The 24,711-nt window shown below is 41.0% G+C and overlaps 3 protein-coding genes across 3 annotated transcripts; 2 read left to right on the forward strand and 1 right to left on the reverse strand.

Annotated features, from left to right (window-relative positions):
* The first annotated feature begins 74 nt into the window (after window positions 1-74).
* Window positions 75-4,352, forward strand: sars2 (seryl-tRNA synthetase 2, mitochondrial). The gene is made up of 16 exons (XM_088380832.1): window positions 75-425; window positions 514-609; window positions 1,066-1,095; window positions 1,190-1,330; window positions 1,422-1,476; window positions 1,564-1,630; window positions 1,758-1,863; window positions 1,961-2,008; window positions 2,249-2,357; window positions 2,521-2,566; window positions 2,649-2,736; window positions 2,842-2,954; window positions 3,054-3,147; window positions 3,348-3,440; window positions 3,525-3,590; window positions 3,709-4,352. Exons 1-16 carry the CDS (start codon window positions 156-158, stop codon window positions 3,847-3,849), a joined length of 1,563 nt encoding a protein of 520 aa, XP_088236958.1. The 5' UTR covers window positions 75-155; the 3' UTR covers window positions 3,850-4,352.
* Window positions 4,353-5,131: 779 nt separating this feature from the next.
* On the forward strand, window positions 5,132-11,753 carry LOC148395174 (uncharacterized). Its single transcript, XM_088381424.1, has 6 exons — window positions 5,132-5,325; window positions 7,695-7,735; window positions 7,836-7,905; window positions 8,481-8,546; window positions 9,061-9,941; window positions 10,303-11,753. Exons 1-6 carry the CDS (start codon window positions 5,244-5,246, stop codon window positions 10,369-10,371), a joined length of 1,209 nt encoding a protein of 402 aa, XP_088237550.1. The 5' UTR covers window positions 5,132-5,243; the 3' UTR covers window positions 10,372-11,753.
* On the reverse strand, window positions 11,103-15,192 carry LOC148395175 (inositol-tetrakisphosphate 1-kinase-like). The gene is made up of 10 exons (XM_088381425.1): window positions 15,022-15,192; window positions 14,811-14,835; window positions 14,201-14,323; window positions 13,853-13,970; window positions 13,668-13,769; window positions 13,546-13,586; window positions 13,300-13,465; window positions 12,393-12,460; window positions 12,015-12,177; window positions 11,103-11,941 (listed from the first exon to the last, which is right to left on the reverse strand). The coding sequence occupies exons 1-10, from the start codon at window positions 15,102-15,104 to the stop codon at window positions 11,802-11,804; spliced, it is 1,029 nt and encodes a 342-aa protein (XP_088237551.1). The 5' UTR covers window positions 15,105-15,192; the 3' UTR covers window positions 11,103-11,801.
* Between the last annotated feature and the right edge of the window lie 9,519 nt (window positions 15,193-24,711).

Consider the following 24,711-nt stretch of genomic DNA (forward strand, 5'->3'; position numbering starts at 1 on the left):
TATTCTTAGAACGCATTATTATGTCATAACCCTTATCACGTATGATTTTCCATTTTCCAATATCATCCATACGGTATCGCGTGGTTATCAGTGCCAATCACGTGTGTTCTTGAAATTCCCATTACTATGAACGCACCAGCCGTCTTAAATCCAACATGGCGACTTACGTGGTCGCCTTTTCCTCTACTAGAAGCTTTGCAAAGTTTGTATTGTCGCCCGTAGTGCGACATTTCTCAACGCAGAGGGTTTGTTTTATAGTCCCCCGTCGCTTTTCTCATCGCAGTAGCTTGTATGAGCATGTTCGTGAGGGATATAGCGACAAGCCTCAGTTGGACATGAGAGCTGTGTGTGAGCAGACCGACAAAGTCATAGCTAATGTAGAGAGCAGGAAAGGCGAGCTGCGCGGCGAAGATGTCAAGGAAATTGTAAGTGGCATAAAAAAAAGTCATATTTTAGCGTTGTCTTCAATTTAGTTTTCAAGATTTGTTGGCATGGGCGTGTGTTTTCTTTTAGGTGCGTGTGTGGCAGCAGCTCCAGGCAGTGCGAAGGGAAATTGCTGAGCTGGAACAGCAGAAGCAGCTTATTAGTGGAACGGTCAGAGCTTTGGTGGTCAGTACAGCAAAGTCATTACAGTATTCCGTATTACATTTTTTTCATGGTCTCAATAAGGTCCTGTATGATATGTAAAATAACAATTATTGTTCTTGCGTTTATTTTTGAATGCATATTTCTGTTTGTGCAAAAATACGTTCAGTGTGTTTCTACAGTGTCAACCTAGTTTGTAGCAAGTCACAAAGCTGCTTAAACTTTAGTCCAGAAACTTGATGATTAACCAACAGCGCCTCAACAGGTTGAAGCCCAGTAGTACAGCCCAAATTACCTCATTTTTTTTATAATCCTTTCCACAAATCATAATTTTTAGTCATCAGTTAAACATCTATATGCCACACCTGACTTAAATACAGTAATATATCCCCAGTCTTAACCTATACGTTCATGTGTGCATGCGTGTTTCTCTGCGATCAAAAGCCAGAGTCATGAATTTGACGAGTCATCTGTTCTTAGGCAAAACACAGAAAGAAAGCCCTCGCCAATGTAAGTCAAATGTTAACACTCAATAATTCTGTACAGATATCAAATGAAATCACTACCATTTGACTGTTGCTCCTAACATGTGTTCACCACACAGCTTTCAGAGTACAACCAGGCACTGGTCCAAGGTCGAGAGGTCCGTAAAAGACTCAACGATCTCTATCCTAAAGAGACTCAGCTGGATCAGGAACACTATAGCCGAGCACTCCGTCTACCCAACACCACACACCCTGATGTTGTGAGAATTCACTGAAAGGCAGATATGCGCAAGAGCTATTTTATTCTCTATGTGTAGCATGATATCTCTGACATTTCAAATCTTTCCACAGCCCATTGGAGATGAGAGCCAAGCAAAGGTAGTGGAGCTGGTTGGGCAGAAACCTGGTGAGTGTTTTGAGCTGCTTTGACGAGTAAATGCATTCTTTAAATACATGTACAGTGAAGTAAAAAGATTTTCTTTCTTTGTTGAAGAATTTGACTTCGAGCCCAGAGGCCATGTCGAACTGGGGGAGCAGTTGGGTGGCCTCATCAGGCAGAGGTGATGAAGATGACACTCATCGATCATAGTTTTCGTTCTTGATTGACCATGTGAATATGGATGTACTTTTTCAATAATTTCCTAGACGCATACACTTATTTGAGTGCATATCTTTGCTCTGCTTCAGGCATCTCGCTCATGTCTCGGGTCACAGATCTTATTATCTGAGGGGGGCAGGGGCCAGACTTCAGATCGCACTCCAAAACTTTGCTCTCGACACACTGCAACGCCGTGTAAGCTGCTGAAAGATTAGATATTGGTAAAACAAATGTGTCTTTGTGTTTAATATTTGTAATATTCTATTTTTTATTTATTTTTTTGCTCTGACAGGGCTTCATTCCCATGGTTGTACCTGACATGCTGAAGGGTGCAGTGTTTGTAAGTAGCAAAGTCTCCCATTTTTGGTTTCTGTGTTATAACACAATTTAGCCAAACAAAAAGATGAAGTGAGAACATTTGCATCACATCAAGTAGAAGGAAGGCTGCTTCTTCAAAATCTAATTGGAATCAAACCCGAATTAATGGCGTTCAATACATGAATCAATTTGAGCTAGTTATTGATTGACATTGTCTAAGTAACACCTATTGAAAGAACCTCATTGGTTGTCTTATCTGCAGGAGGGATGTGGCATGCAGCCCAACGCCCATCGCTCTCAGGTCTACTCATTGGACCCGGCTCGTTTCCCAGACCTAAACCTGGCTGGGACTGGAGAAGTCGGCGTGGCAGGTCTTCCCTACTGTTTTCTACAGAATTAATTTTCCTCCTACAACAAACTGAACATTATGGCACCACTGCATAGATGCTCATTCCAGTTTTTGACTTGATGACACTTGTAAACAGGGTCCTTGAGATGTTAATTTTCCACATGTGTGATACCTCTCCTCCCCAGGTTATTTCATGGATCACGCAGTTAATTTGAAAGATTTACCTGTCAGGTATAAAGTGCCCTCTTACTTCCAGTGAAATTATGCTATTTGAAGTATTTGTAGTTGACTTGCTGCCTCCTTACTGCTTCAGGACGGTGTGTAGCAGTACATGCTACAGAGCAGAGACAGACACAGGGAGAGAGACCTGGGGCCTCTACAGAGTTCATCACTTCAATAAGGTCAGTAGAGCATCAATTGGCTGCTACAGTAGTAACCTTTACGATCAAATTGCTGTAGAATGACAAATGAATAATAAGTTTAAAATGGGTCTTGTGTGTGTCTAGGTAGAAATGTTTGGCGTAACGGCAAATGAGACGGGGCAGGAGAGCACTGAGCTCCTCGAGGAGTTTGTCTCCTTGCAAAAAGAGATATTTTCTGCTCTGGAGCTGCACTACAGGTCAGAAAAGGCACACAATGAAATCCCGCACCATATTTCTGATCACAGATTTCTTCTTGTAATTATGAGAATGGTTTCCCCCCCCCCCCCCCCCCCCAGAGTGTTAGACATGCCAACACAGGAGTTGGGTCCTCCAGCATACAGAAAGTATGACATTGAAGCGTGGATGCCCGGAAGGAACAGTTATGGCGAGGTCAGCAAAACATTCTTCCCTCCATTATTGCTAATACTGTACATGTAATATTATTGTTTTACTGTTTTTTTTTTTATACAAGAAATCAATTACCTGAACAGAAATATAGCAAAATACAAATTAATATGTCCCCATTTATTAGATTTCATAGCATTGCAAGCAAGCTTTGCAATGTGACAAAAATTCCTTCATCTTTTCAGATTTCTAGTGGGTCAAACTGTACTGACTATCAGAGCAGACGCCTCAACATCCTCTATGAGAGAGACGACGGCAGCTTGCAGTACGCCCACACAGTAAGACTGCTGAGGAGACGCTCTGGTATTTTTCCTGCTGTTTTAGCATTCAGCAAACCTGCTTGGTGTGTGTTTTGTCTTTAGGTGAATGCCACTGCATGTGCCATCCCCAGAACTATTATTGCCATCCTGGAGACTCACCAAACCAAAGTAAGATTATTCCAGTGTTACATACACTGATTTTAAGTTTTCCTATTTTTGTCAAATGTCATTTCTATGCAAAGTAAATTGTTGTTTCAATATGTTATTACATGTTCTGTGCCTGTAGGAAGGATCAGTGCTCATCCCCAGAGCCTTGCAACCATATATGGGTCTTGAAATAATTGAGAAGCCAAAGTGCACTCCTCTGAAATACATTGGTCCCAACCAGCCCAGCCGCCGACCCAGGCCTTCTCCCACAATTACGTGACACCGCTGTTGCAGATAATGTGTGCAGTCACATTACAATTCATCTAAGTCATTTTTAAAACCTATATATTTAATTTTTTTACAGCATTCCATGACTTCACTCGGCACGTATTGGTTCGCTTTTCTGTGACCTGTGCTTCCTGCATGGATTGTATAGCCAGACTCATTGTCACTATACAATACATAATATAGTTAATTAATCATGATGCCACTCAGTCTGTGTTTGGCATGGTAACTTCCAGGATGGCATCATACTGCTTAGTTTTTTTATTTTCGCATTTATTATGATGAATGTTTTACATTTACTGTATTCGGTGGTGGGTTGTGCATTTGGTACACGAGTCTTCAGTGGCCTCTTAACGGAACTGACATAATGCACCTTCACTACCACTTCTATCATGTTTAAATTATAGATACCATTAGTCGGATACGGAAAGGCAAAATGAAGCAGTTCAAAATCAACTTTTGATATAATTAATGCCATAAAATGTTTAAGAAAACATACTCACCAGAGATGTTGATTTTTTTTTTCTCTTGGAATCTCTGCCACTGTAGCAAGTTTTGCGCTTACCAACCAACGACCAAAAATTGCTGACATCAATACTGACTGTGAGAATGATTTTGAATGCGATTGCTTAAAGACATTCTGTATTTCCTGTTATTAATATTTATTTTGCAGTAGTCAATAGAACTGATTCTGAAGGCCCAAAGGTGGTTAAATTGACATTGGAACATAGCAGCTCAAATCTGATTGGAGGGGGGAAAAAATCTAATGTATATCTACTGAGAACAGAGCAATGCAGCCAAGAAAAGTTAGAAAATGATAAGTTTGGAAAAATATTAATACAATCTTCTGATGCAAATATTAGAGTAGGTTGTAAATGTAGGTCACATTTATTATTCAGGCCAGCAAAGAACTAACTACGTCTTGGCTTGTGTATCGTGTTCGTGAACAAGGTGCTGTAATACATCACAAAGGTATTGGGCGATGGTTGCTGTCTGCCTGTGGGGGGCGCTGTAGAGCTCAACACAGCATCGTAAATACTGTACTGGATTTACATCTCGATGCAATAAATGAAAACATGAGAAAAATATATGCCGTAGTGACATTTGTAAGCAAGTTCGATTGTTTTACATATACAAAAGTGACTATTCCGATACTATACCAGTAAATTCAAATTTGGAGTGATGCTATATCCCGTTTTTGTATTGTATTTGCACAATACAGGTGGCATAAGCCTCACCATATTGCAGGGCTACGTCACTTGACCTAACAAACGCGCGCGCGTGCACGCCGCTGTGCAAGCCTCTTGCTCAGTACCTCACTCCTCATCCAGGGTGTTACGTGTGTGTATGTGTGTGATGACTGGCATTCGCATCCAACCCGCGGGTTGAATGATATCTCCTGGAAGGAACAACATTTTGGATCCTATGGGATTGCTGACCGCCGCAGTCTGTCTGTTGGCAGCCGTGGGAGGTCAGTGTATGGTCATATTTCGCTATTCTTGCGTTTGTCGGACACAATGCGGATAACTGTCTGAATCGAGGCTACGTCTTTCCCATACGACTGCCTTAAATCTGTTAGGTAATCAACAAATTCAGCGTCACTGTAAGTCCTAAGCATTTTTAGATTGAATCACATTCTGCTCAATGGAAACAGCTAAAATTTGTAGTCTAGCATGAAGAGAGAATTGGCAACCCACGTGCGTGCCACTGTAAATTTGTCCTGGTATTTGCGTCTTTTTTTTAGGTGTTATATTTCAAGTCCCCTTGCAGCATTCGATATATTTGATGTCCATGCAGTGGCGGTCCTACCTCGAATCGCACCTTGTGCGGAACACCCACAACATCTTGATCCCGCGCTTGCAAACGCACCCACATATAGTTGACCTTATGTCGCAACTATACTAAAAAATACAACTAGTGAAACAGAACTTAAAAAACATTGCATTAATAAATAAAGAAGAAAAAACTAATTTCGCTTACCACATGTGTTGTTGACATCCCTGCACAACTGCAAACATATTCCTGAGAAAATTGGTTGGTTGAAAGTTTTCAACCGCCGGATTATATCCCACCAGGCTGCTGTTGGTGAAAAGATGTGGAATGATATTGGAAGATGGTTCTGATACTGAATGACCAGAATCAACTGTTGGCCTAGTACAGTTTGTAAAAATAGAAGGAATTTCTCTCAACAAGTTTGTGACAGTAACAAGCCTGCAAAAAAATGTGGAGTGATGCTGGTGAAAAATGTCTAATATAATAGTGAAAATTTTGCATTTTGACAATTTCATTACTACAGCCTACCACATTTGACTAATTTGGCTCTTATTTGCATCAAGAAAGTACAGGAACAACATGCCATTAAACCAAAGAAAACAATTTAGTGTGATTTTTTTTAAAATCTTATTTTGTGGCACATTTCTGCCATCAAATACTATGCCAAAAAGATGCCACTAGGTCCAAATACTAGTACGTTCTTTGTCATCAAGAGAAGATATGTTAATCAGATAAATGCCATTGCTCATTTTTTTAAGATCCAGTTTGAGGTCCATATACTTGCTTTTTGTCCTTACTTGTAGGACATTTCTTTTCATACTAATTGGACAACTACATGCTAGTATGGCAAAACTGTGCACCAGTTGACAACTGTGACAAATAATTCTATCAGTAGTTGCCATATAAAAGTTCAAAGTTGGCCTTCTATATTTATGCATAAATGTCATACAACAGTGCAAGCCACTAGAAAAACTTTCCTTGTGCGATTGCCGTTCAACTAGTTGTTCTACTCGTGCACTAAATTGTCTTACTAGCAAGGACACGAGCCTTAACCTGGATATCAAGGATTTTGGAATGTGCTCAAACAGCTTCCCTTAATGTGACTAATCCTGCAGCTCCGAGCACAAGCTGGTACCAACAGTGTAACATTGGGGCCAGTTGTTGACAACTGTTAGCAGTTTTATGCTGTTATTCCAGTGTGTCACAAAGTAGCAATCGTCAGTTTGAATGAGCAATCAGTGGTGTACCCTACCTCTTGTCCAATGTCATCTGGGATAGGCTTAGTCATTCAATTGAAGTTCATGTCATTTTTGTTATAATTTATTTGTCTGTCAGACTTGCTGTTTCTTGCACCACTCTCATAGTTTGCCTTAATATCCCTAGTGGACGCAATTGGCATAAGTAATTTTTATTTTATTTTATTGTGCCTGTCGGCTAATGGGGATTATACTTCATGAATTTTGCCTGAAAGCAGTGGATGGGTAAATATATGACATTACCAGCAAAATAATTTGAGTGTTTCTGTGTATTTATAATTTTAATGCTGTCGCCAACCACTGCATATTGAAATCACTCAATGGTAATATTTATGGCATCGTCAGCATGATCAAACTTTCTTTTGAATATATTGCAAACATGTTTTCCTTTTTTAATCGGTGTATGCATAAGGGGAAATGCATTATGTCCAACAATCTACGGTATGGGCTGACATTTAGCTAGCAGGGAAGTGCTGCACTGCTTAGGTTACCTTTAATGATATAATGGCAGTGAGGGATTGGAGACAGATTTAGCCCCGGATGGAAACTACCTGCAGGCTTGTGCCCCTGGGAACAGTGTGTGTGCATGCGCGTGTTATTGTGAGTGTGTGAGCCCGGGAGAGATGTAAGCTCCTTTGCACTCGCACTTCACTTCACCAAGGGAACAGTGCTTAGCTGATAACAAGTCCTCCCTCTTTGACAGCATCAAACACTGCTTGGTTTTTGTTGTTCTTTTTTCTTTTTTGTTTGTTTGCCATTGTGGCAGAAATTGAAAAGATGTTTACTCTAATTCTCCTTTTTTTTGCACCAGTGGGATGTCGGCCAGTAATATCACCACTCAATGATGCAAAGGTCTGTATTGAGTTTGTGTTTACCTTCTTTTTCTCCTTTATATGTACTGGATATTCCAAATTTTCATCCAAAATTCTTGGGTGGTTTTTTTTTCCTCAAGGTTGAATGTATTATTCAAGAAACGCTGAATGAAGATGGGTCGAAACATGAATGTGGCCCTCAGCTGGCAGGTGATATATAATAGATATCCACGTAGCCACATAAGATGCTCCAGTTTGGAGTCCAAAATATTCATATACTATACCATATGACATTCATATTGCTATGTGATCATTTTATCATAATCAGCAACTGTATATGTTATATCCTTTTGCCTGTAAGCAACATTTGACATCCTAGACAGATGTGCATTACATTAAAGCAGGTGACCCTATAAATGCTATTAAATGACAAATGAGCACGACATAATTCTTGTGTCACAGATAAAATTTATGCATCTTATTAATAGTTACCCGAGTGTGAAGTTAAATCAACAACTTCTCTTCGGCTTTGGATTTTTCCTTGATTCACTTGCTGAAAAACTGTAACTATCGACCACTAATGTTATGTGAAGCTCGTGTTGAACAAAATTATTGCATGACGTTCATAACTTCGATTCGGTTTATTTAGGGACCATCCGACGTTGATCACGCCCTGCATTTGAATTTGAAGTTGCACTGAATTGAATAGGTGGCAACACCCTTGTTTGGTGCGATGCTGTTGTCTGTCTACGATTTTATTATGTGGAGTGTTTAATTTTATGCAGCGGAACTTGATGAAGTGCAAAGACACCAGGGTCTGCTTGAGGAGCTGCAGAGGCTGGCTGATGATGGTACGCCTTTGATTCCTACTGTTTTTCCTTTCTCAATGAGAAATACAGTGAACCACCGTTTATTATAGGAAATACATTGTAAAATTGTAAATATGAATATTATGGTGCTATCCATCCATCCATTTATCCATTTTGTGTCAAATGCCAATGTGTAAAAGCTGACACCAAAATTTATTGAGCTGCTGTACATCTGACGCTATAGGTAAAACATAAATCCAGCACCAATAAATACAGGCAGAGCTTACACAATGACTCAGTAGCATATATTTTTTCTTCTCTATGGGATCAATGACTTACTGCAGCACAGTCGGGAACCATCTCAAGGTAGCACAATGAGGTAATACAGTGAAAGCATGCAACTCTAAATTTAGCCTTGACTATAATCAGTAATAATACAAAAAATTCAGGTGCACAAAAGATTAATTGTGATTATGGTGGAGGGTTCACTGTAATTATATTTCTACAGCTATTGTGTGCAAATTAAAATGAGCAATGTTGTTGCTAACTATTGCAGAGAGAGAGCGGTATGAGTACAATCCAGTTGATGAAGAGGGTGATTTGGAGTCGATGGATGACAAGAGCGATGCGGGCAAAACAACAATGGAAGGTAACCCCAAGAGGAGGGAGATGGATGAGCCAAAGGTTGACGATACGGGGATCCACGATGAAGAGGAGAGAGCTAAGGAGCTTGAGGAGCTGCTAGCTGAAGAGATCAGCAAGAAGGAAAAGGAGGAGAGAAATGATGAAGAGCTCAAAGAGCTGCTGAGAGAGTTGAAGAAAAAGCGTTACGAGATGAAGGAAAGAGGAAGCCCAAAAAGCCAGTCGTCAGAAAATGGCCAGGCGGAAGACGACACCAAGCAAAAGATGGCCACAGACAAAGAGGAATTTCAGCAAAAAAGTTTTGATGACCAGAGGAAGGATGAGTTAGAGCTGAGCGCGGAGAAGGAAAAGGTGGAGAAGGAGCTGAAGGAGCTGACGAGTAAGAATAACCCAGAGGAGGAGAAGGCGAGGAAGGAGAAGCAGGAGGAGCTGGACGAGCTAGTCAAGAAGATGCAACGAGTGCAAGACGAGGCGCGAGCGCAGAAGAGCGATGATGACACGGACCAGAGCAAGCCTGAGGAGGGGGACGGAAAAGAGGGTGACAAGGGCGGAGGTGAGAATGAAGAAAGGAGCGAAGAGGGAGGGGTGGAGATGAAGGAGCCGCAGCAGAAGAGAGTGATGGAGAAAGCCAGCGATGAAGCCACTCGCCAGTTTGAGAGGGAGAGGTTGAAGGACCAGGACGACGACGACGACGATCCGCGTGGGGAGGATGAGGATGATGAGGATGATGAGGATGACTACATCAGAGAGGATGAAGATGATGATGAAGGTGCTTTGGAAGATGATGAAGGAGAGGTACGTCAAAGGAACAATATGTTATTCAGCCATCAAATTTGCTTCATAATCATTTCTACGGTGGTACACGGAGTTACAAATTTTCGTTTTGTTGATTAGCCACACCACAGAATAATAACTTTTATCAAAATCATCCTGTAGTCGTTGGGGTGTCCAGTGGGTTGGCTGGTGAGCAGACAATGGTGGCCACGACTACCAATGGCCACCACATATCTCCGCCCCTGGTATCTTCTTGTCAGTTAATAGTCAAGCACTGTTTGCTATTATCAAAAACTATATGTATCTGGGTACTCGATGTGAGGACTGTAACGTGAAACCTTACACTGTTGTCTTGTTGGCTGTCTCTCCTTTCCATTTGCAGGAGCTGCTGGAGATTGAAGCCCAGTTACGTGAAGTTGCCGCAGAGCTGAGAGAGCTGCGGAGAGGATAAACACCCACGCACACAATAGCTCTTGGTTGCATTCTCATTCAAACATTCAGCTCGCCTGATTCCCATTAACAGCATCTGTGTCCCTTCTTTGGATGCAAAATGATTTTTTTCTGGGAACTGTTTCATCTGTGTCAATGCAATGCTAATTTTAGTTTAGGAGCTCTCAATCCATGGCTTGCTAGAATAACCTGTAAATGTTTAGTCGACAGGTGGAATCCTTCGCCAACTGCCACAGAAGCAAGCATTCAGCACTTTCATTTAAATGCCATTTCTTCCTAGAAATGCCTAGAAATTATAGTGCTGAGTCATCAAAACAGGCACACAGTGCTTCTTGTCTCAGATGTTACGTATATAAGCAATTTGTGTGTATCAGTATCTGTTTTTGTGCAATAACCGATACCTATATGTGAAGTGTTATGACTGTTACGTGATATTTCTACCCAAGGTTAAACATTTATTATTCTAAAAAAAAAAAAAAAGGATTCTTTCATTAGGCTCGTGTACTGTTAAAATCAGACTGTTTGTGACGAACAACAAAACACAAATGGACCTTGTATGCTGATACGTGTGTCAGGTGTACATTTGGTGCGTATGTGCACAGTAGATGAGGATTGATGTATTTAAAGCCTACAGGTCTCAACGTGTCACTTGAGGTTCAGACAGCTTTGCACTCTTAACAAGCCAAGGACGAGGCAGAGACGTGGAAGACACTTAAAGCCATTTTCTTGTCTTTTGTTAACACTAACGCTGAAAATAACCGTAACAATCGCTCGGTGTTGTTACGTCACATTCGCAGTGGTTGCTGTCTTGACTTCTCTGTGCTCGTGTAAATATCATTGCGCCAAGGTCATACAAAGTAAAAGACAAGAGCGCCCCCAAGAGGACACTGTGTCAAATTGCACAAGGTACAGATTTAACAGGGTTACCAAGCGACTCAGTTAACTGCAATAATATTTTACAACGTAGAACTGCGATTGCAATAACGACTACTAAGTAAGCCAATAGAGCAGGTATTTTAATACGTGTTTTAAGTGCACATACAGTACTTGTTTATTAAATTCATTCTCTTTTTTTCTATAGGTGGAGCCAAAAGTTACAATCTGATGTGAACACACACTAATAATTAACACTATTAACATTATTACGATCCATTCCAAAGATTGTTCACTTCACAATTAAAGAATGTTTACTGAACTTTAGAGTTGTTTTTGTACATATGTGTAAGATGTATCAACCAGCAAGGTAGTAAATGAAGGATGTGTCTGGAGGAGAGTCAACCATTAAAATTGGTACAAGTATATTACAGGCCAATAGACTGCTGTATTATGTGCCTGCCGTGTCATCTATGCCATTTATTAATCAATAAAAGTATATGAAGCACATTTGCTGCCCATGTTTTGATTAGAATAACTTAACACGACAATCATTTCTCAGAGGCTTCTTGCCATATTGGAAGTCGCCCCTTTGTGTTCGGTCATCTCAGGAGAGTCTGCAGAAGAAGCTTGTTTGTCCAACACTGACTCAATGTGGCTGAGCAGAGAAGAGAAAAACTGCGGTACACCGTCATAACCTGACAAAAGACAAGAATTCCTGGACAATCTGCCATGGCTGTGTCTTGTGTGCGTGGATGTGCTAGTGTTCACCTGGAAAGATGTTGATATCGATAACTGTGAGAGTGTATGTGTGTATATTGATGATGACATCCACACCAAAGAGGGCCATGCCGAGCTGAATGCGCAGCTCTCTGACCAGGGCAGCAACAGCTTCCTTGCTTGGAGGAGGCAGGCAGGGCATTTGCTCGTCCAGCTTGAAGAAATAAGACATGTTTTGAGACAGATGCTCCTTTTTACAAATACATTGTACAATATTGGCGATCCCAATACAGTCGCAAAATCAGTCCCTGTCACTTGACCTACGGTGCACCCCCCCCCCCCTTATTTAATTGAATATTGGTTACAGAAACAACTGAAGGATGCTTATAAATCATGGCTTTTCATTTAAATATATCACACAATACTCACAGCTGTGAGATCCGAGCTTGACTCTGGTTTGGACACTTGCTGGCTGTTAAAGAAGATGGTCTCTCTGTCTGTAGGCAGTGTGCATAGGGAACAAAGTTTAGTTTAGTTTAGTTTAGTTTAGTTTAGTTTAGTTTAGTTTAGTTTAGAGAAAGCAAAAACACAAAATAGCACAAGCAGACCAGTAGAGGCTTTTAAACGGCAGGGGTTTATAGTAGAAATTGTCAAGAAACACATATATATGCTCTCTGCATTTTGTCGGTGGAAATGGGCCAACATCTGAAAATCCCGATCCAATACCAGCGTCTGTGGAGGTAAATTTATCGTCTACTTTCTCAGTTGAAAACATGCTATTGCTAGCCATAACACGTGGGACATTGACTCCACGAGTTTACCCATGGAAGCCACTGCTGCTTGTTTGAACATGAAAATTAATATACATTAAATATAGAGACACATTCTGAGCTATAGACAATATGCTTCGATGTTTTAAAGGCTGTACTACAATGAAATTAAACACTTTTGTTTCCCTTTTGAAGAAATTGTACATCTCAAGTAGCTTCATTTTCGTGTTATTTTCTTTTACTTTAGTTACTTGTTACTTGAGTTTTATTTTACAATGTATCATTGTCTTCCAATGTTTCGCTAATAGATAGAGCGGATGGCACGCAAAAGGAAAGCGCCAACCCGAAGAAATGTAGACACCCCTGATGCAGCAATGAAAAAGAGGAGAGGGATGACCCCATGCAGCTCCAACAGCCAAACGACAGCTGACCTTCAAATCAATCCTGACACAACTGCAGAGATGGATGCTGCAACAGCCCTTCTGTACCTTTCATCAATGTCAGGTTGGTTGACATGTAATCAATGTGTGAAAAAAGTGAAAAACATTCTGCATTTTCCGACTAACCACATGGCCCAGTAGGGAAGTTCTTGAGTGAGGGCCTCTCCACACAGAAGTGTCTTTCTCCGACAACAAACACCTTGTGAAGGACTGCTCCGTGATTGACAAAACTCTGGAGGACACACGGAGGATGGATCTCCACCAGACTTGGCGCACTGAAGATCAGCGACATCTAAGCACCGAAGCAAAATGACCGAGGAATGCACACAGGTCTACAAATAAAAACAAGTCGAATAATGTGACTGCGCGTACCTCATGGGAGAGAGAACCATGGGCCACTCTTGTTTTACAAACTGGACAATGGTAAACAAATTTATGGGTGTTGTCAACAAAAAAAAAGGAAAGGCAACCAACAATGAGGTGGAAAACCTAACTGAGAGGGAAGCTCAGGTTCTGAGTCATCACTTTCTGCTGAATGGAAGGCATGTCACTTGCACTGTGGACCTCAAGGTATGGAGGACTGCAAATGTGCCAGTCTGTCAAACAAAACAACAGTCTTCACGTTGAAAACATGATGCCGATATTACTATTTTAGTAATATTATCACTGAACATGAGACCTCGGAGTGAATTTTGCAGATTGCTCATGATCCGGTAAGAGGCGAAGCGGTCTAGAATTTGGGTCATGGCAGGCAGGGGATCCAGAAGAATTGTCCTGCTGTGACCTGACACATAAGCCTGCAACATGACACAACAATATATTTCACTTGCAGGCCCAGAGGTATTTTAAGTTTCTTTTTTTTTTTTTTCTTTCACTTGTGCAAAGCGCTCAGTATTATTCTGCCACCTGCTAGTTGGGTAACAAGTGTATGGTAATGCGGAACAATTGATGAGGCTGTATTGCACGATGCATCTTGGTTAACATTTAAAATAACCATGTGATTTAACTTGGTTCTTTTTAGCTCCACCTGGAAATTAACCAGGAGCTGCTTTGCTTGGCTGTCATGCTCCGCCTCCACGATGACATCGGACAGCTTGTGAACTATGACATCGAAGGGTCCCTGGGGCCCAAGTGGCTGAGAAAGATCAATCTGAAAAAGAAAAAGAAAACATTTGATTCTGTATTTATCATTTCTCATGAATCTGCCTTCTTTCCAGCTTATGAAAGAGAGCCTTGTCACAAGATATTGGTTTAATTTTACACAAAAAATGTCAGTAAAATACAAACAAAAAAAATACTCATAAAACTGGCAAATAGTTTTGTACCACACTTAAATGTTTTTTAATGATATCTACTCAAGCAAACTGCACAAAAAGCTAATAGGGGGTGCCTACAGGTGGCTGAGACATGGATTACAAAAGTTGCAGTCATCTGTATATGACGCCTATGACCATGAGTGCATGCTGAAATGTTAACATTAACATTGTAAGCTGGTGTGCATATACTTTAGAATTCAATCAAACACACAATACGTGTAAGACAAATGCAAACAATGTACAAGTCCTGCTTTTATCACAAATTATCAAGGTGAGAAATTACTATAGGTGCCCATCCTTCTATTAACATAAGACAATTACCTCCACCACCTCTACTCCATGGTCCCTGGATGAACAAAAACAAATAATTACTATATTCTAATTGAGAGTAGCCTTCGGCAGTCATCAAAATGGAATATTCATTAATTAATTACATTCATTTTTGCTCAGTCTCTGTTGTTGGGGCTCTGAGCGAACCAACTTTGTGACCCTCATTTGCATCCAATTGGAAATAACAGATCAGGTAACTTACGCACAGAGCTCTGCAAAGGCGTCCAGATTCATCCTCCGGCGTTTCTTGTCACTAAGGCAGAAACCCACTCTGCGGCGTGACATTGGGGTTATTGCTTCTCCTTTGACCCACTGGCAGCAGAGCTGGTCAGATAGGGTGGAATACTCACGCTCTTTGTCCACCGCACCGCCCCCCAGCACCCACTCACATACACACTGCATCCCAAAAGTTCCTCATCTTCACTGTATTCCCCCCCCCCGTTTCTCCTCACATATTCCCAAAACATTCATATTAGAAAGACACTAACTTGTCCGAGGTGTCAATGTTAGTTTGTCCATATGCTCCCTGTGATGTATCTTGTCTCCTGCCCAAAGTCACCCGGGATAGACTTTCGCTCACCATGACACTAATTACAGACTATAAATATTCTGTAGGTGCCTCAAACAGCCAGTAGATGGCGTTATGTGACTACCTGAGTCCATTTCATCCCAACCGCAGTAGCTATGTCATGAGATCATCAATAAATTATACAATTTCACATCTTTTATTTGAAAGTAAATATTTATCAAGGCAGATTTATTTATATATTGCATTTCATACACAAGGTAATTCAATGTGATTCACAGCAATTAAAAATGATATATAATAGCATTTCCAAGCAAAAGAGTTAAAGACATTTCTAAGCAAAGTAAAGAAATGTAGCTTGCTAAAAGAACATACAGTGCAACAACATGATTTTGGAGTAGATCATTTAAAAATGCTTTGAAAGACCTTAATCACAGGTATGGGAAAAGAGAATATAGTTATTAAACTGGATTTAGAATAATTAACACTTCTGTTGGAAATTCTATTTGTGTGCAGCGAAACAGTTAAAAGCTGCTTCACCATGTTTGTTTTGAGCTCTACTGGGTTTATCTTCCAACAGCATTTCTGCAATATAATCAGGACCTAAATTATAGACCTCAAGTTATAGACCAGTAGCAGATTTTTATTTATTTATTCCATAGCTGACTGTGGAAGTCAGTTGAAATGCTTTACAAATTGTTCATCAATCAATGACAGCAAATAATAGTGACAGGCAGAACAATTAATCTCCAGAGACAATTCCAGCTAGCTATGACGACTGTGGCGGTGTACGTGCGGACGGATGTTAGACCAAACCTGACCTGATTCGTGTGTGCGTGCGTGCGTTTAACAGTGACGCGTCAGGATTCGGTTTTACGGATCACTGTCCTTCTCAATTAATGTGGACCATCAAACCAACATGGTGTTTATTACTATCCACAGACCGACAGAATCCGATCCAACCATTTCAATAGATTTCAACCAATGACAGACTGCACCAAATTGGGTCTTCTTTGATTCTTTATTCATAAAAATAATTATTTCTGAAATACAACACAATGTAACATGCACATGTAGGTAAAAAAAATAAAAATTATATATATATATATATATATATATATATATATATATATATATATATATATATATATATATATATATATATATATATATATGGTAATTTAAATGACCTCCAACACTTTATCTCGTATTCCCGTTGCCTACTTTAGGTTTGCAAAGAAGGATGTTGGCTCCTCTCCTCAGACACAATGAGGATTTAGACTGAGAGTTCCGTAACAGTACGAGACTGAGATCAGGAGCCAAGTTAGTCTCCTTAAAGTTACTATAGTGCAAGATGCTCTCAGTTACGTGACTCGACCAGATAATGTAATGCTCTACTGAATCCACTTTATGCTTCCAGGGTGTAGGGATACTGCACAGAGTGCATTTTGTTGTGTGTGTAAGATGCAAACCAATTCATCTCCATCTCAATCTACATTTGTAACTAATGGCAGTTTATGCAATATTTGAATGGTGGTGTCACGACTCATCCCCAGTCATTTCATTGTGTGTACATTTTGTCATAGTTTGTGTTAGCGTCTCTGTGTACTCGCCCCTCCCCTCCTGTGTGATCACCCTCACCTGCCTCTCATTACCTGTCATGTATTTAAGTCCTGTCTGCCCCTCAGTCCCTTTCAGATTGTTCTTGTCTCTCGTCCCACGTCTTGGTCTGGCAGTTCTCTTTCTGTTAGCCAGTCTGTCGGTCAGTCACGTTGTTGTTTTGTTAGGTTATGTCAGTTTGTCCGTTGTCTGTTCCGGCTCATCTTCCCCTCCAACTCCCTTTTGCCTCAATAAACCCTGGTCCAAGCTGCATTTGGTCGGCCTGCTCCATTCCAATCAGGTGGGAGGAGACTGAGATGATTTGTGTACTGTCTGCAGGCTTCCAATTGTCATCTTGGTCTGCATGGATAACCTGTGGCAGGGAAAAACATTTGCTTTTGAGTACATTTCATAAGTGGATGGCAGACAATTTTCCAAATAGTTTAAGGCAGTTTCTTGTTGTCCCATGCGAAGCAAAAGCCATATTTTAAAAACATCCGCCTGATTCTCTGGGCCCAAGTTCATTTAAGAACTGACCCAAAATAAAAAATACAATAGCCATTCTCTCATGTTCACACTGGGTACAATGAATCTGTTTTCATTGTTTGAACAAACTTTAGAATGCATTGTTTCCTGTGATTAATTGTGCAATCAATTAAGACTTATTACATTGCAGTCGACTTATAGTCCTTTTTCAGAATCCATATCTCACTCTGACAGATGGAGTTTTTTCCATGCCCACTATGTCCAACATCTCAACCCTCAAGCAACCCTTCCACTTCTGTTAGCTTGTCACTCCAAACTTGTCCACATGTTTCTGCAACATTTTCCTTCCTCACACCATTCCGTGCTTCCTTCCCCCAGTATGAAAAGTTGACCCTGTGGCTGGTATTGCCTAGTACTGGGACTCCCGGCCAAGCTGAATAGGTCCAGAGCGTCAGGCACTCATGTTGTGTGTGCTTGTGCCTGTGTGTGCCTGTGTGTGTGTGTTGGGTCACGGCGTGGGGATTAGGTGTGTGTGAGTGATTGAGGGTGACAGCGGCCCTAGCATTAGGGGGCCCTGTGGCAGATTTCGAAGTCCTGTTTTAGACACACTAAGCTGGATTTACCCGCAGCAGTGTGTCAGCAGTGATGCAGTTTGCCGGGACCTCCGACAGAACACACATGCACAACAGTGCACACACGTAGCCCCTTGTCACCTGTGACTTCAGTTATTTCTGTGTCGCAAATACTTTTATCCCTCTGCTTTTTTTTTCCATCCTCCAATTGTGTCCTTAAATTTGTTTGTCATATTCACATTTAATACATGGACAAAACTTACTTTGGCCACTGCAGCCAAGCCTAACCTACACAAACAAACTCTTTACTTTACTCTTAACTTTGTTCATTTTCCTATGCCAACAACATATAGTGACAGGCAGGACATTTAAATGTTCCTCCACTAGATAGCAGAAAGTAGATATCAATTTTCTGTGACATTTGTTTGGCGGTGTGCTTTGTTGGTAATGTAATATTGTAAAATAGATGCCTAAATTCAGTTTGGGTTGCGGTATTTTTTTTGACCAAGTAGTTAACCAATGGTCACCAATGAAAGTAGTGCCAAATTCACAATCATGCTAAACTAGACTTAGCATGGTTGTGAATTTGGCAGACCAGGCTGCACATCGCCAGGCCTTCCAGCAAACAGAGGGCATTTTCTATTACACTCCCCTGGCACACCTGTCTATTGGTGAGAAAAAGTAGACTAAAATTTAGACTACCTAAAAGCAGGTCTAAATGGTAGTGTAGGCAGTGCAACACGATTTTGGTGTATTTGATCCAGAGCCAGGGAGAGAGATTTTGGTGCTCTGGGGATGTGTGCGATGGATATGTTGCAAACTATAAGTTTTGAAGGAAGAATATTTTATTATCTGTGAAAAGATATGATTTCTTATTTTTTGATACTATATATTTTATTTTTATGCAGTTCCTCTGTAGGAATTAATTAATTGGATGAACTATAATCATTATCATCTAAAAATATTTTAGGAGTACCCAACCTGACCCATGCAGCACAACTGTTGGGGGGTGGGAGTGGAGGGGTTTGATACACGGATGCATAGTCGCGGGTATAAAATGGTCTCCAATTGCCCACGTCACATGCACAGCAGACATCTGCGTCATCTGCAAAAAGAGATCTTGCAGTTTTCCTCTATAAACGTATTTGCGGCTCAGAGATTCCGATGATTTGGACAATTTTAAGACATCCTCTATAAACGTATTTGAGGCTCAGAGATTCAGATGATTTGGACAATTTTGCAATTAATGGATGATCAAAACAGTTGTCAATTAAGCAATTAATTTTGACAGCTCGACTTTGGACCCAGCACTTTTAAGACTGTTTGCCTTTTTCTAACATGATTTGTTATGTTTGGGATGATTGATTTCAAAATCTTTTACAATTTTATTCTAAACTACAGTTCAATTAAACTTTTTACACTGTAGTAAAAAAAAAACTGGTCTAAACACATACTAATTCTCCACTTTGTTTCCTCATGTATACCTTTGTGTGTGTGTGGCATATTCAGTCGCATGTGTGAGTGTTTGCGCCCAGATCTCTCTTACAGCCCGTCCATTGTCAAGCGATTGTGAGTGTTGAGCAAGACCCCGACCCACCAGCGGGTACTAATCAGACGCATTCCTTGGGATTAAACGGCCAATTAACAATAAGAGAACCATTGTTGCCTTGTCTCCGTTTGCGTCATAGTTAAAGGGTTTTGGGAGTATGGCCTACGTGTTGCAGTGAGTGTGGTTTTGACTCTTTGTGTACGTGTGAGGAGTCTCTTGGTGTGCAAGGTACCGTTCATCAAATACTGCAATTATATGAACTGTCTCGTGTGGGTCTAACATGGAAACAAATCAGGGAGTGTGTGTCTCAGTGTTCTTAACAATGCATGCTAATCCTGCAGGCACCAGTAGCAAGTTCACCGGCCCTTTTTTACATGTGCATAGTCATGCAAATAAAAGGATGAACATTGTTCATACTGTATTGTGTTTGCATGTGTGTGGCTCTCTGCCGGTCATGTGTCTGTGCAGTGTGTGTGTGTGGGCATGCGTGTACAGAGTTGGGTTATACGCATCAGTGTGGCACGTGTCGGAGTGAGGCTGGGGATTAGTGAAGCTCAAGGCCTGTTGCTCCACTTCCATGATTACTACTGCTGTCTACTGCCATATGGGATGATGGGGGTGCAGGTGGAGGTGCATGTGCATGCTACAGGGGCACCATGCTACACCCACTTCACCTCAATATACCCAGATTTACTTGCATGTATTATAGTGTAGTCACAGCAGCAAATAAATACAGCTGTAATTCTGTACATGCTAACCTACTTCTGTCTTTGTGACATTGTAGAACATAATTTATGTTTGGATACAAACAATTTGCTTACTCAAAAAGACAACAATAGATTCTGTGTTCTCCACAAGCAATATAGTAAATCTAATGATGGAATGTACATCTAATATAAAGTAAAATAAAATAAAATAAAATAGAATAAAATAAATAATGCAGTTAATCTCAATAATATCACATGCATGATAATTTATGCAGTTGAAAAAATAGCTCTCTGACTGTTTCAATAAAAAAACAGAGCACTATCACAACAATTGATAGCAATAATATTCAGAAAACAAAGAGTAGGGCTCAATAAGTTCCTGTACTCCTGTTGAACATGTAAACGGCATTCAACTGAAATAATCACTTAATCAATCACCGTCAAAAGGCATGGGGTATTTTTGACTGGATAATTACGAGCACAATTTTTAACATTGTTCTTTGTTGTTGTTATTTTGGTCATGATAATTGGTAGTCCTTGAATTAGATGTAATTAAGTGAATGTGTATCTAATCTGCAGCCAGTTATTGTATCCATCCATCCATCATCCATCCATCCATCCATCCATCCATCCATCCATCCATCCATCCATCCATCCATCCATCCATCCATCCATCCATCCATCCATCCATCCATCCATCCATCCATCCATCCATCCATCCATCCATCCATCCATCCATCCATCCATCCATCCATCCATCCATCCATCCATCCATCCATCCATCCATCCATCCATCCATCCATCCATCCATCCATCCATCCATCCATCCATCCATCCATCCATCCATCCATCCATCCATCCATCCATCCAAACTTACGTAAAAGACATGGTCAATTACTCATCGTAAGTGTATGAGTATGAAGACTTGAACAGGTGTCGCTTGCTAAACTGCAGACTCTAGCCAGGAGGGGGTAAATGATGTTCTCGCTCTCTCACTGTCACACACACACACACACACACACACACACACACACACACACACACACACACACACACACACACACACACACACACACACACACACACACACACACACACACACACATACACACACACGCAGACTGCCCCCCACCTGCTGCTGTCTGCAGTGGATTAGAGGTCTGTCTAACCCCCAGTGGGCAGCAGGACACGCACTTGCACACCACGGGGGGCTGCTGTCTGTGAAATTGATCAAAACGCTACGTTCACAATAATGTGAATGTCACAAGCATGTTAGACAGGCCAGTGTGTCTGTTTGTGCAGCTGAATCTTCTGACGAATATTCATCCATCCATTTTCCAAACCCCTTCATCTACACGTCTTCAGCAATAGGCGGGGTACACCCTGAACTGATCGGCAGTGAACTGCAGGGCACACAGAAAAACAACCATTCACACTCCCATCCACACTTACGCACAATTAGATTAATTGACCCACATGCATGTTCTCATGTGGGAAGCAACCAGAGTACCTGAAGAAAACCCATGCAGGCACGGGGAGAACATACAAACTCCACACAGGAAGGCCTGAGCCAGAAGGGAACCCTGCAGCTCTTAACTGTGAAGTGGATGTGCTAACCAGTGCATCACCGTACCGCCCTGAGTGCAGAATCTCAGCAACAACAAAAAAAAACACATAAATAAATAAATTACCCCTCCATTTAAACACACACCTCTAACTAAAAAATAACTATGGAAAGTACAGTATACTGTATAGGCCACTCATCTTTACAAGTGATCAGATCCTTCTTTTATGCTTTGCTCTGACCCACTAATTCTATATGGGCTCATGCCGGCCTATTAACTGTAAATTCAAGCAGGCTCCTATAGAATTTAAAACAGGCACACACTCAAAACGCATGCTCACCTCTTACAATTATTATGATCTGAAATCTGCATGTATTCTGGAGTTTGATGACATTTCTGAGGAGCAAGTGAGAAATGATAGCCTTTGCACCCCACATGATTCCTTCTGAGGCAGACTGAGATGTTTTGAGGAGCAAACTCTATTCCAGTAGAAAATTGGCGACGTTAAAAAAGTCAACGGGGTGATGTCGGTGCTACCCGGCACTATCAAGCACAGCCGAATATACGTGTGCTCTTCCACTGCAACTCCTTGTCTAATACGTGGCAATCCCGGCCTGAAATGGACCGCTCCGTACAGGAGGGTTTTTTTTGTCCCGACAGCATTTATTTTATTTATATAAAATATATATGTATATAGAAAAAAACATAAATATATATATATATATATTTATAATCAAGCACAGGGGAGAACAAACTCCACAGAGGCGGGAGCCAAGATTCGTACACAGGATTTTAAAACTTGAGACAAATGTGCTGTATGCAATGCGATAGGAGAACATTTGATTCAGCCAGTTGGATCTTTGCTTCATTGTAATGACAATTTTATCTTCACTGACGTTGACATAACGCACTCCACTTCCCACAACTCAAACACTCAAAAGCAGTAGACAAAAGATAGGAAACAGGAGTGTTCCATTGTCGAACAAAACAAAAGCATCCTTCCCACATTATGGAAAACTCCACTGATGCCCCTCCCATAAGCCCCCTTCCTCATCCCTCTCTCTTGGGTCAGCCATGTTTGACTATCTTGCTCTTCTTACTTGCACACCTCCTTCCCACCACACCTATTCTTTACCCAACTTTCTCCCAGCAACATTTCCAACTTCCACCAGCCCTTATATACACAATGCATTTGCAAGCCAGTGGCACACACACACCAGAGGCTCACCCTGCCTTGGCCCTCCCCTCTCAACACACACTACCATTGCAGTTACCTTGTCAAAAGTGATCGATCCGGCCCAAAAAGTGCACGTCCTGCTCTGTACGCCTGCATGTGCAGCCAGTGCTCCATTCTCTCCATCCACCCTTCCTCTGTCAATCTGGCCACAAACCCCTCTTTCCTCCCTTTATCCCGAGGTAAGATACTTACTTTTCAGATAAAGCATATTATGATAAATCGGCTGAACTCTGTGCATGTGTGTGTGTTTATGTGTGGGTGTGTGACTGTCTCACACACACACTATAATCACACAGTGGCTACACAGACATACAAATATGCCGTGGACAGTGTGTGTATCGAACATCATGATGTCAGAGGTAACAGCTGGGAAAGTGTGGGAAAGGTTTGTGTGAACCTGATTTGGTCTTTTTAGGATTGTGATGCTATTTGATTTCACTGACTCAAATGAAATCCTTGTAAATGAAGATATAAACTTCCATAACACATTAAATTCTGTCATCAGGTAAAAAGGCAAATAAATGTATTGTGAGAAATGTGTTCTTTTGGTTCAATTTTAAAACTTATTTTTGTTTGTTATTGAACTTGCATTCTAAATGACAACTCTCTTTCTCTCTCTCGCTCTGGCTCTCTTCAATTTACTGAGAAAGACCCATCTGTTAATGGAATTGCATGAGAGAAATAGTAGAACATATGGGCAAATGTTCGACAAACAAAGTGGAAGGGACGATAAGGTCAACCAGGGAATAAAAGAGTTTGGAGAAAATGAAAAATAAATGAAAATACAATGGCCTACATGGTTACCTCTGGGACGTGTATGCGTGCCTGTCGGAAAATGGGATGTTTATGAAATACTGTGTGCGCGCGTGTGCGTGTGTGTGGGTGTGTGCGTGTGTGTGTGTGTGTGTGTGTGTGTGTGTATAGATTAGATGTACTAAGCCTCTTATGTGCATGGTGGCTGTCCTTAATTTGTTTGAGCTCCGGGTCCTAGTGCGTCCAAACTGCTCCTAAAGTCAGACACTGGGCAGTGTAATTTGCTACACAAACAAATTCACCCTGTCAAAATAACTTCAATTCATAAACAAGTTTAAAAGTTTTGATTTAGATAAAGTGGGAGAGCGAAAAACAATCGAACACTATGAGGGTATTTTTAATAATGCCTTAAATAATGCAACTATTCTAATATTAATTTGATTGGAATGCAGGTATGAACCTTCCGAGAAATTGCTGATTCCTACTTTTGTAACAACAAGAACAAGAGAAACAGCAACAACAACAACAACAAAAACAACACCACCACCATCAATATATAATGAATATTATCGTTATTTTTTATCCGCGTACACATGTTGACAGAAAAACAGACAGAAAGTGAAGGCATGTAATGTTTTGGTAAAAATTGGTCGAATTTAGCTGTATACTGCAAAAGCGCGTGCACACTCTAGTTGCGCGCGCATGGAAGCACCGGCCTCGCAGGCCCCTTTCTATTTTTGTTAAATCCATTTGTTTCTTTTACGAATCGACCTGTTAGTTCATTTAACAATAACAATACAACAACAGCTGTAGCAGCAGGTAGAGTACTAAATAGCACCCCCGCGCACGCGCAACACCCCCTCCCCCCCACACGCACAGTCACGCAGTCACAGGCCTG

This window comes from Syngnathus floridae, chromosome 7 (genome assembly GCF_059516105.1).
Source record: "Syngnathus floridae isolate MCC-2025c chromosome 7, RoL_Sflo_1.0, whole genome shotgun sequence".
NCBI lineage: Eukaryota > Metazoa > Chordata > Actinopteri > Syngnathiformes > Syngnathidae > Syngnathus > Syngnathus floridae.

Bases quoted from the DNA above. Each gene is read 5' to 3' on its own strand.
- sars2 (XM_088380832.1), top strand. From the start codon at position 156: ATGGCGACTTACGTGGTCGCCTTTTCCTCTACTAGAAGCTTTGCAAAG. The intron at 426-513 runs GTAAGTGGCATA...GTTTTCTTTTAG, and splicing joins GCGAAGATGTCAAGGAAATT to GTGCGTGTGTGGCAGCAGCT. The intron at 2,955-3,053 runs GTCAGAAAAGGC...CCCCCCCCCCAG, and splicing joins GCTCTGGAGCTGCACTACAG to AGTGTTAGACATGCCAACAC.
- LOC148395174 (XM_088381424.1), top strand. From the start codon at position 5,244: ATGATATCTCCTGGAAGGAACAACATTTTGGATCCTATGGGATTGCTG. The intron at 5,326-7,694 runs GTCAGTGTATGG...TTTTTGCACCAG, and splicing joins TCTGTTGGCAGCCGTGGGAG to TGGGATGTCGGCCAGTAATA. The intron at 8,547-9,060 runs GTACGCCTTTGA...TAACTATTGCAG, and splicing joins GCAGAGGCTGGCTGATGATG to AGAGAGAGCGGTATGAGTAC.
- LOC148395175 (XM_088381425.1), bottom strand. From the start codon at position 15,104: ATGTCACGCCGCAGAGTGGGTTTCTGCCTTAGTGACAAGAAACGCCGG. The intron at 13,971-14,200 runs GTGGAGCTAAAA...GTCATGTTGCAG, and splicing joins AGCTCCTGGTTAATTTCCAG to GCTTATGTGTCAGGTCACAG. The intron at 12,461-13,299 runs GTTAGTCGGAAA...CACTGCCTACAG, and splicing joins CTTCCCTACTGGGCCATGTG to ACAGAGAGACCATCTTCTTT.